This window comes from Nyctereutes procyonoides, unplaced genomic scaffold (genome assembly GCF_905146905.1).
Source record: "Nyctereutes procyonoides isolate TBG_1078 unplaced genomic scaffold, NYPRO_anot_genome, whole genome shotgun sequence".
Lineage (NCBI taxonomy): Eukaryota > Metazoa > Chordata > Mammalia > Carnivora > Canidae > Nyctereutes > Nyctereutes procyonoides.
Genome location: NW_026575044.1, coordinates 27,923,943 through 27,936,232, shown reverse-complemented (window position 1 = coordinate 27,936,232; position 12,290 = coordinate 27,923,943). Strand labels below are relative to the sequence as shown.

General features: G+C 42.3%; 1 protein-coding gene across 22 annotated transcripts in view; it reads left to right on the top strand.

The window, feature by feature from the left end:
• DTNA (dystrobrevin alpha) overlaps positions 1-12,290 on the top strand; it is a 354,043-nt gene that overhangs the window by 328,176 nt on the left and 13,577 nt on the right. For 14 of the 22 annotated variants that reach the window (XM_055323947.1, XM_055323949.1, XM_055323948.1 and 11 more), the window contains 3 exons: positions 127-223; positions 1,958-1,978; positions 10,126-10,285. In XM_055323947.1, the coding sequence (XP_055179922.1) occupies positions 127-223; positions 1,958-1,978; positions 10,126-10,285 (278 nt within the window). Of the gene's footprint in view, positions 1-126; positions 224-1,957; positions 3,141-10,125; positions 10,286-12,290 lie in introns of those variants that run through there. The other 8 variants (XM_055323963.1, XM_055323951.1, XM_055323968.1 and 5 more) reach the window with 2 other exon arrangements.

Genomic DNA, 12,290 nt, shown 5'->3' with positions numbered 1-12,290 from the left:
CCTGGAAACCACATCAGAGATCCAGAGATGCCCTTTTTCTGGTGGCCCACTAGTGCCACAAGACTGGGAAATGCAATCAGCTCAGTAGGTTGAACATTGTTCTGATGACAACTGCTTCTTTCTTAGACAGCGCAAGGATGAGCTGGAACAGAGAATGTCTGCTCTCCAGGAGAGCCGGAGAGAGCTAATGGTCCAGTTAGAAGGTCTCATGAAGCTACTAAAGGTAAGACGTTCAAATAATAAATATTTCCTAGACCTCGGACTACGGCATTTGTAAAAATCTTTCACACATAATGTGCAATGGTATTCCAATTACTATATGTGATTAACCGCAAAATATGGCTTCCATCTCACATATAGGATCGTTTCTTAGATACATCAAATACTAGCAGTCAATTACAAAGCTCATTCTTATCCATTTCCTGGAACCAGACCACTGAGGACCTTCAAAGGACAACTTCTTGGCTTATTTCAAGTTCCTGTGTCCTTGAAAATAATTAAACTGGATTTATTTAGGAATATTTTACATTTAATAGCTTCAGTAATTCTGAATAAAATGAACAGAAGCTAATGTCCAATTCAGAAAATAAGATATAGCCATGAAATCATTTGGGTGACTATAGTTTTATTAAGAAGAGTAACTTAATTTCAATGAAATACTTTATCTCATCTGTGTGGCTTTACCAGCAAGTCACATCACCTCAATGAGTCTCAAATGCAAACTGTAAATCAGAATTTGCTCTCTGCAGGTAGAGTGTTTACTACAATGACCTAGAGAAGGCCTCTGCAGAGTGCTATGATGTTATTATCACCAGGAAGTAGCTTTCTTCCTTTCATAAATCCCTATTTCCTTCTTCAGTATACTCATTTCGAGTCACAAGTAGACTGGTGATGGCCCATTGGCCACAGTTGGCCCAGTAGGGGTGTCGGTGCTATGTGGTTGTCCTGCCTGACATAGACAAGCAGAAACCTCTGTGGATTGGAACTGGGACACACCAAGGGCAGGAAATGAAACTTCTGAAGTGTGAGGAAGGCCAAGTCCCTGGGGCAGCTCACCTGTGAGACAGATGTCCATGCCTTCAGCCTTTGGGTCCCCCACATCCCTGACACATCATCATTTACTGTTTCTCCCTTCCTCTTTTTCTTTCTTTCCTTTTCTTTCCTCTTCTTTTTTCTTTTCTTTCTTTCTCTCTTTCCTCTTCTTTCCTTCCTGTATTTTATTTATTTAGCAAATACTTTTTGAAACCTATTGTGTCCTGGCACAGATATAACTGTTACACTTCTTCCTTTTGTTTTCTCTGCTCTTTTTTTTTTTCTTTGTCAACTTTTCCTGCCATCAGTGTTGGGAATGCTTTATCGCCACAAAACAAAATCTCTTTTTCAGTGTATTAGACAAGTGAAGGGTAGAACTCAGGGTTTTTTTTTTTTTGTACTATATGTATTAAGACAAGACTAGATAACTAATAACTTCTTACTGTGTCTGCCCTATTATCTCATTTTACGATCAAAAAAGCTCTTTCTGCTTTCCTTTTCAAATATGCCAAATGAAGAGGGTTGATCTCATCTTTCCCTTCACTGAATGACAGGAAACCTTGAAAACAGCACCCTGCTTACATTCCTATAGCTTCTGTCACCATAGTGATGGGATAGAGGTCTATTTACTACCCACCATCTTGGCATCCACCTAGCCAAACAAACACAGTCTATTATTATATCAGGGTGTACAAACACCAGGAGAGAGGGATAGACCATGTTGAAAGATGGATGGACATACGGAGAAAAGAGATGGTCTTTCTGAAACACCTAAATAGCCGTGGAACTCAAAGTCACTGTGGTGGGAGAGGCTACCATCAAAGCCATGTTGATGTTTCCCCCACCTTGCATTCCCTCACACTGTATACATGCTCTTACTGGAACCCTGGGTAATCTAACTATTATTGATTCAATCTTTCTGTAGGAAGAAGAACTGAAGCAGGGAGTAAGTTATGTTCCCTACTGCAGGTCTTAACTAACTGTGGAGGGGCCTGCCATCCTGCTGTTTTTCTCATTGCTTTTGCCTCTAATGTATGTTCATGCTTCAGTTTGGAAAGAGAAAAAAATCATACTAATTTGCTTCCTTTTCAATGTAGTGCTTGAATGGACACATATAAAATTTAGCATTTTTTATAACTATTACTACTGTCAGCATCAAAACGAGAGCTATTATATCTTTTAGAAGAGGGAAAAAATTGTCATTTGTTGGAAAGTTTGTAGATCTCCAGTGATCTAAGTTTCAAACCAGTCTCATGTTTTTCTGAGTTGTTGATCAGACCCTTTTCCTAATAGAGAGACACCCACCACAGCCACTAAAGTTACACTAGGAAAAACCCACAGCACTCCAGCTAACCTCTACATCCTCTCATGCTGTGACCATTTAGTTCAGTTTCCATTTTACTGGAAAGGCATGGGACCTCTTTGTATAAAAGTTTCCCAATTGTATCTCTTTCCATTGCATAATTATTGAGCTCTGTCCCCCTGCCTCCCCATCACCAAAATGTGTTCAAAGACAAACACTGTACTCAGCAACTGCTCACTTCCCGTTGTTTAGTTCTTGCAAGCAGAATCCCTACCATTGGTTCATAATAATCTCTAAATAGGTAACTTTCAGCCTTTCTATCATCACCAAGAACCTTTCTGCTCTGGGAGTTCACAAGGCTCTTACGTACATCTTCTCTGGAGGCAGGAACATTGTGACTCTCTTACTCTAGTCTAAACTGGAACCCTACAGCTGACCCTGTGGTCAGGTTCAGAGCCAGCAGGGAGAGTAGCATACTCAAAAAATAACAATAACAAAATAGAAAACAGCAGCTTTCATTTCAAGTGCATGTACCAAGCTGTGTATGACAATATATCCCACTTGCTAGTATTACCAGGAAGTTTCACATTATTTCCATGGATTGATTAGCACCACAGCCTGTCCGATTTGAACGTACCTTTTATTCTTCTGTATTCTCTTTCCTATTATTCATTGTGTGTGTTTGTGTGTAACAAAGAATGTTTGCAAAATGCTGGACACATTTTACCCTTCATTCCCATGGTCTGTAAAAAAGGAAAGTGTAAAACTAATCTGTAATGTCAGACAATAAAGACAATGTATTACACTATTTTGTATTTTGTGAAAAAAATTACTTTACTAAAGTCAAATTTGAATGAGAGACAGTCCCCCCGGGTGAAGGACGCACACGTATAGCCTGTATAATTGCCCATAAAGGCACACACGGAGTATTGCTATTGTACTTCCAACATACTTAGATCATGGTAGAGAAAAATGCCTTGCTGTGCTGCTTCTCTTTGCAAACAGCCTCTTTTCTTTCCTGTCTCTGACTTAGCATGTGCACAGAAAAAGGAAAAAAGGCTCAACTATAACCTCTTCCACCTAGTAGAGAGATAGGGCAATCATCCTAGAGTCAGCCAGCCTTGCTTGAGCCATTTCCTTCATGGACCCCTTTCCTGCCTCTTCCCAGGCCACCCGTTCTGGAAAAGCTCAGTGGACCAGGAGGTTCACAAAGCATGGCAGCACCCATAGAGTATTACTGCCTCCTTTCCTTCCAGCTCCTTCAACGGAGCCCTCCAAGGCTCTGCATCTCTGCACGGCAGCCCTCGGTTGAGTAGTGCTGCAGAGATTCTAAAGGGCCCCTTACTGGCAACACCCAGATAGATGTATACTCAAGTCTCTTCTCGAAAAGGACCCAAGGTAGCTTACAACTAGAGATGTCAACAGTGACTTTATAAAATAAATCTAGAAAAATCAGAAACTGCAAAACAGAAAATGCAAATATGCTAATCATAAGGGACAAGGGTGTTCCTCTTAGCTTTTTGGCAAGGAGGCAAAAAAAAAAAAAAAAGAAAAGAAAAGAAACATATAATTGGTGGTTTTATCAGAACAAAAATGCCAGTTCTCAGGGGATCAAAATTTCTGTTGGCATAAAATATAAAAAGGAAGTCTTCACTCAGAGCTTTAGAGAAGGAGCGCTAAATAATAAAACAGACAAATGCAGCAGCAAATGTCAAGTGGCTGATTATAATACTGACCTTCAGTCAAAATTAAAGACAGAACGCTATGTCCCAATCCTGAACAGGCAGTTCTACAAGGAAATGAACATATGCCGTCCAAATATATAAACTTCCTTTGGTATAACATGATCTAAGGAGAGAATTTAGAGGTTTTAGTCTGGCATCTGCTTCTAAATTCTGTTTTTATTTATGAGCCTTACCCCTTTGGGGACATTCTCTTTGTAAAATCAAATTTAAGACACTGCGCACAACAAATTGTGCTTGATTTAATAACCTCTACTTGCTTTATCATAAGTCTGTGTGGTTCAATGTATTTTATTATACTGGTATATATAATTCCTACTTATACTGTTTCTTGTTAGAGGTAATGCATGAATTTATTCCCCTTGAGGAGAGAACATGAATTTAAAAAAAAATAGTGCCTGTAATATAATATGATGATTATGGTATCATAAGCAATAAATTTTTTTTTACAAAACTTGCATCCAAATTATCCTACCCTCTTTCTTCTTTGCGTATTTTTAAGATTTATTGAAGGAACCATAAAAAGAACACTCATAAAAAGTTTAATAATGAAGGCAGCTGGGGGATAATTGCAATGACAGTATGTTTCAGAGTTTCTGGTAGACTTCCAGTTCCAAATATCACGTCCCAATCTAAAACCAGATATCCTGACTTTGAGTTCAGAACGTAAGGTCTCAATAAAATTTCTTGTAGAGATCAGTGGTGTTAGACCTGATTATAGGGGTTCCCACTCTTTGCTCACACCTGTAAGATCTTAAGTAAGTCCATTAACTTCTTGGTAATTTATTTCAAACATACTGATAATACATGGCTCACAGGACTGTTGCGTAGATTTTCAAAGGTAATGGATGTGAAAGCACTTTTTGAAATACTATGTGCATGTCAGATATTAGTATAAAATTATGTATATATGTATACACATCTGAGAATACGTAAACTTTTCTGACTTGATCCATATTTTACACACACACACACACACACACACACACACATTCATTTCTCCTCCTTCCCGTTAACTAAGCGTCTCAGTCAGAGAAGGAAGCATTTCAGATTGCACCTCCTGGCCCCATTCTCTTCTCTTTACAACTGGAGCCCAGCTAACTCAGGAAGTCCTGGTTGTTTAGGCTCCTATTTTTCCCAAACACATTGTTTGGAATATGAGCAGTTCACCTTCCTGTATTTCCCTTGCTCATTTTCCCAGGTGGGGACCCTGTGGAGTGGTGACACAATCAAAAGTGGCATGGGATGGTGGGGTGGAATTCACAGCATAAATAATCAACTGTGATATTAGGATGACATCTACCATTCAAAACATACCCTCTCAGCCTCTCCTGCTCTCTCTCACAACCTTTTTTAAAATTAGGGATTCAGGGATCCCTGGGTGGCTCAGTGGGTGAGAGTCTTGCCAGGGTCCTGGGATCAAGTCCTGTACCAGGCTCCCCGCAGGGAGCCTGCTTCTCCCTCTGCTTATGTCTCTGCCTCTCTCTGTGTGTCCCTTGTGAGTAAATAAATAAAAAAAAATTTTAAATAGGGATTCATCAGTAAATTCTAGGAAAGTAACAATTATTTCTCAACTTAAAAATTATTTCTCTAACCTTAGCAGATGACCATCTAGTTCAAATCTAGCCCCTTTCATGACATCAGAGATGCCCAAACCTGGCACCGCCACCTCACTAGCCTCAGTCCCCTCCATTCCCTGCAATGTTCCTGGTGCATTCACCGTCCTGGCCTCTTCGCCGCATCTGCGATACCCCTCACTCTTCCCTTCCCTTGCTCATGACACTCTGAGGCCTGGAATGTTCTTCTCTCCTTGCGATACATCCTCTCTTCTGCCCAGAAATCTCCACTATTAAGACCGAAGTCAAGTGCTGCCTCCTGCCTGACCTGTCAGAATTAGTTACCTCATCTGTATCCCCAAAGCACTATGGACACAGCAACCCCATGATGATAGTCAGTGAATGTATATTGGAAGAAAGGATGAAAAGAGGGTTGCATGTGGCTAAACACTGCTTTACTGTACCTTCTGAGGCTGCTAAGAAAAACCAGGCAGACTGGGCTGTGTTCCCAGGCAAACCTGAGAGGCAGACTTTTCAGGGGGGGAGGTGGGTGCACTCTCATATCCTGGTCATCTGCTCAGCCGCATCTCCAGCAGCAATTACACGTTTGGTCCTTTCCCTGAAGCCTCCCTCCTTTCTGGTGCTGAGTAGAAACCAAAATACTTCCTGGAAAAAATCAGAAAATGTATGGATCTTGTCAGACTTCTTAAAAATTGATACAACAGCGGGTTGAGTGGACTCAGAGGATGGAGTGCAGAAATGAATTTTTCATTTATTCACTAGGAAGTGAGCTATTTTAAATTTGCCAAGTATGATGTATGTTTTCCTTTTTCCATAAATCAACTCTCCTCTCAGGAATTTTAGATCTATATATTGATCTGCATCGACCATTGTCCCTTAAGTCTTCTCTCCATTAATCATCAAGTAATTTCCAGGAAAGGATGTTCACAGAGATTACTCCTCCCTCTAGCTCCTTGAAAGTTGTTAGCAGATAGCCATACTTCATAGCCAGGCCAAGAGGCCACCACTCTACAGCGGTCACTACCTGACCTGAAAATGACACTCAGTGATATCTCCACTGATCTGCCCCAATGCCAAGAGGCAATTGCCCTTTCCTAGTGACCCTACAGAAAGTACAGAAAGGAAGGCCAGAGATGGCATTCCCAGGAGCAGGTCCCTGGAAGGTACCATGCATCAAACTGGACAAGGTCTGGACAAAGAGACATGTTCACCCAGGGAGCCAGGGTCTTCCCCCCACCCCCGGGTCTGGACATGCCTTGGGAGATGGGAGTTGCAGGGAAGATGCCACTGAATCTTGTCTCCAGCACAGAATCTCCACTTAAGTTCTTCACATAACCAGACTGCTTGAAATTGCACCAATTAGAGATTCATTTAGGAGATGTTGACTATCAGTCATTCGCACATTGGTGTAATTTAGATTCAGTCCACTGTTTTTCCCTTAACACATAACTATAGTCAATTATTTTTCTCTTAACACAGAACCACTAATGGGAGTTTTGAAGAAAGGAAGCAGGCAGAAAGAAGTAGGGAAAGTTGACTTTGGAGACCAAGCATTATTGAGCAGAGAGAGGACTGGAAATGTCTCAAACACAGTTAGCAAGAGAGCTCAGGGCATAAGGAGAAGGGAAGAGTGTTGCCAGAGGTAGGAGATGACAGACAGGAAGCTTAGAAGGGCCAGGTTAGTGCCCAAAGGGGAGGGGGCAGCCCCCGAGCACCCTGTACTGGACACCTGGATGGAACAGGTGCAACGGAGCAGCTATGTGATGCAGCCCCAGGATAACCATTAAGATACTGAAACACAGACCTGCAGCCCCACATCTGAAATCACTGGTTCCTGATATGTCCATGTCCCAGGACTTCGAATCTCTCAGGTTTTAGAAAGGCAGTACAGTGCAGATACCATATATGGTACAGCCTCACATCAGTTATGAAATCACCTCTGCTGCTTTTTGGATTTCAAGCTTGCATATAAGGGATTTGCACCTGTACTTCTGTACTGACCACGGGCTCTTGCTCCACTGGCGCACTTACACTGTGCCCCGAGACCCAGCAACGGAAAGGTATTTTCCTGTCCAACCGGAAGCCCTACGCAACTACTCCAGCACCACTGGCGGGTGGGTCCAGGCCCTCCGCCTTCTCAGGCTGCTAAACCCTTCTCCCGTAGCGAAGCCTGTGGTAGGTGGTCACTGCTTCAACCTCAGAAGTGGCTGTGGTGCTGTGGGAAAGCCCTGGGCTTGTAGACGTGAGACTAAAGATCCAGTTTATCTCTGCTATTCTCTAGCTCAGAGGCCTTGGGAAACTCACTTACACCTCTGAGCCTCAGTTTGCTAAGCTGGAAAATGGGAATATAAGACCTGATACTGTTGCTAGGAGGATTAAGTGAAATAGTTGGGGTTAAAGTGCCTTAGAGACTGCAAATTGCTATTCAAATATAAGTGACTATCATTCTTAGCATCAATAACAAGAACGAAACCAAACAGTCTATGTAGAAGTGCTTTGTCCACTGTAAATTACATAGAAAAGTGGAGTTGTAGGATTATCATGAACTCCCTACCCCAGAAGAGGTGCCCAGAGTTGAAGGGGTAACCTAGCTGTGTAGCCAAGAGGAGCCTCCTTCTTTCAACCCCTCTGTCCATTTCCCATCCCAATCCCTCCTCCCTGCTATGAAACTGGTCCTGGGTAAAGAGGACAGGTAAGAAAGGGCAAGGAGCCCTGCTGATGGTCCTGCCTGGAGAATGTGCACAGGATGGGTTGCCAGGGGGAGGCAGCCCTCAGGGCTGCAGAACTCCTTTGAGGCACCCCCCCCCCCAGCATCCCAGGCTCTCCCGCTCCAACTCCAGAGCAATCCTTTTCACCTCTCTGAGCATTTGGACTCACAACTGCACATTTAGATGCCTCTTCAGTAGGTCATGGAGAGAAATCAAATCAGTGGGGGTGCCCATGAAAACCCTACTACATGGCAAAGCATGATGCAAAGGTGAAGTCATTTCTTACTGGCAAGGGGAGCAGGGGGATACCATGGTAGCTCAGAAAGCAGAGGTTTCGTGGTTAATGAGACCAAGCTGCCAAAGTCTGCTGGGGGGAACCAGACCCGTCCTTGAGCAGGCTGGGCCAACGGGCTGCAAAGCATCATGCAAGCAGGCACACTTCTCTTCCCTGGGCCCGGACAGACCGTTTAAGGTACTGTTGAGAGTGAAAGAGTGGCATCCCCAGCCCACATGAGTTCTTTGCTCTGCTCTGTTCTGTTTTGCTTCATTTTTAGTCTAGATTTTTCTCAATTTATAAGATTTGACTTTTTATGTGTGATCCTGAGCCCCAGAAAGCTAACAGCATGGCATTTTACAGGAGTTATGTTGTGTGTTTTAACTGCAAGCAGCTGACCCCACACCACAGTCCAAATCGAATATTCCAGAGCACTTCTCCCGTGGTGCACGTCCCTGGGTCTGAATGGGTTGATGCTAAATCTCTCTGGGCCTTGCTATGGAAGAGTCCTCTCTTTCCCTGGCCAGACCCAACAAACTGGAATGGAGTTTATGTGAACACCCAATCTTTGAGTATGCACTGGAGGGTGGACTTGCATTTTTTTACTCCGACTGACTTCCTTTGTAAACTAATCATTATAACCCAGAAACTGTTTCCAAGAAACTCATCCTAGAGACAGAGCTGTGAAATTCAAGGTGTGAATGGTTTCATGCCGAGGACTATATGTAGTAAATGGCTTTTAGTTGCTTTCTACTTTTTTTCCTTACTCACTTTTAAATCCCACTGTTCTTACTGCTAAAATGACTGCTTTGTCACAACAAGAAGGACATTTCCTGCAAGAAACAGTAGCCAAAAATTAGAAACCAAGAGTTCTTTTTTTTGTCTTCCATATTTGAATCCCTGACTCAGAGCAATTACACAAAATGAACTTTTACCAAAAAAATGGGGATAAAGCCATTTATACCTCATTTGATTCTTCATTTGAGACTCAGTATGCACGCTCTTACATGACATGACCCTGCCTATAAATTAGCCTCTAAAGATCATGCCAAGGCAGGTCGAAACTTTAGGAATTATATAAGCCACATCTGTCCCCCAAAGTCTCCTAATTTATATTTCAAACTTTGTTCTAAAGTGTCTTTTTATTCTATGCAGAACTTCCTTCAGGAGGAAACAAACACATCTTGTAATCATCACAGCTTAACAGTAGCCTCATGACAGGCGCACACATCTCATGTATGACAGAACAGGGCTCTACTAATATTCTTAACTTTCAACATGTAACCAAAAGTCCAGATTATAGACAATAAAGTTCTGAATTACCTCCTGCAACTCAGGATTAGGATGACCGGCTCAATCACCTAGGATGTCCTCCAGCTGAGGGGGTGGAGGGTGAGGGGGGCCTTGGGGAGAGATCTCACTGTTACTGTTGCTGGCTTCGAACTGGGGCTTTGGGAAAACAAATTAACGGGTCGCATTGTCTCTCCAGACCCAGGGGGCAGGCTCTCCTCGCTCGTCCCCCAGCCACACCATCAGCAGGCCCATCCCCATGCCTGTGCGGTCCGCCTCGGCCTGCTCCAGCCCGGCCCACACGCCCCAGGACTCCCTCACCGGGGTAGGGGGAGACGTTCAGGAGGCCTTTGCACAAAGTAAGTGGGGGGGTGCTCTTTGTTGTTCTGCTCTTCCACAGGGCTGATAGGACACCATGGTGTGTAGGTTGGCTCGAGCTGCCAGAGCCACAGTGTGGATATGCCAGCACAGTCCTCGTGGCAGCCTGGCCCAAGAGCTGTTCTAGAAGCTCCCGAGGCTAATCTCTTTCTCACATGACCATATCATCTTCTTGAGCTTCTGTTGCCCAGCTCCATTTTTGTAGGAGTCTTTGCTCATTAAGGGAAGGGAAACCCTTTCACCGATAGCCCAGGCCACTCTATAAATGTAATAATCCACTTTCAAATTCTGAAAGATCTTATTTCCTACCTTCTTCCCTTTATGTTAAAGCCAACTCAGGGTTGAGGTTAAACAGCCCCAACTGAGGTGGGATGCAGCCCTGCGGTGATCAAGCAGGGCGTTTCACAGCTGCCCTAAGAGTTGAAGCATCGCCTCTGTAACAGGGGCCAGGAGGTCCAGCCTCCATGGTTAATGCCAGAGGGTGATAAATAGAACAGAATTCTCCTACCTGCTGCCTCTTCCATTCACGCACCAAGGATGGGGGTAGGGTCCTCAAGGCAAGTGATCTTATTCATTTGGAAATATTTTAATCCTTTTAAAACTTTTTCTTGCCATGACTTTTTGAATTTACAGAAAGTTCGACCAAAAATATATATATCTGCCTGCAGACCGTCACCCCACCAATCTCATTCCCAAACGGCCTTTAGCCATTTTTTAATTTATATATAATTTTTTCTCAAATTTTTATTTATACATAATTGCATATGTTTATGTGTGTTTTTATAAACACCTACTCTTCTTTTTCACACAAACAAGACCAAATGCTTTGCATTTTGATATGCAATTTGCACTTTATGTAAGTTAACAATATATCATGAACATCCTTCTAGGTCCTCACATATAGCTGTAAGGAAAAGGGAGATATATTTGATGACGAGTTTTAAGGCAAAAATAAATAAATAAATGAAGTCAAAAAACAAAAAACAGACTGGGGAAAACACTTCCAGCATATGCGGCAAACGAGTTTCACAATTTCAGCTACATATAAAGCATATAGAGAAAAAGACATTCCTAAAACAAAGACATTCCTAAAACAGAAATAGGTGAAGTTTAGGGACAGAAGAAGCATTATAAATTGCCAACAAAGATATAAAAAGATGCCCAGTCTCACAAATTGCTGTAGAAATACAAATATCACCTCTTGCCTCACAGATTTAAAAAATTTTTAACATTAATAAAGAGTGTGAGGAAAGAGACACTGTTATGCATTCTGTATGGAACATAAAATATTTCATTTTAAAGGAAGAGAATGATGTACTCTCCACTATGAGGGAAAAGGAAAGATCTATAATAGGTCTTTTTCCTCTGAAAAAGAAAATAGGTTATACAAAATAACCTTTTAAAAAAGTTTTCAAAGAAAAAAAAAAGTCCTTTCTCTAAATCTCATCTTGAAATTTACAGTATTTTTAATCAAATAGAGTTTTAAATTATAATTGTTTTATCTGACTCCTTTGATTTTTTTTAAATGTACATGTATTTATTATTTTACTTGCTGAGTTTTATTTTCTGTGAAATTACTGTATGAACCGTGGTGGCCTATCAACAGCCCCTAGCTCATAAAGAGCTCGTGCTACTTAAGTTCATCTGTAAGTCAGCTGTTTGGAATCTTGAACCCTTTTTCCCAAAGATGTTATGGGGCCAAGCCTTCTGTTCCATTTCTACCTCACACCCAAGCCAACCCGCAGATACCCATCTAACGCCTCATGTGCCTGAAATATCATCGTAAGCTTCGTCTACCATGAAGGAGTGTAGTCTAAGTTACAGTTCAGAGTACCAGGCATACATCTTCTGCCCAGGTCTTGAGCAGGTTCAAGAATCCCCACCCCTGTTCCATGCTCTGGGGCATTTGATGCCTAGGGTTCCTACTCCCCAGAGATACCTCAAATAGTAGGGGAACTCTGGAAGCTCTGATGAGACAGAGGCCAT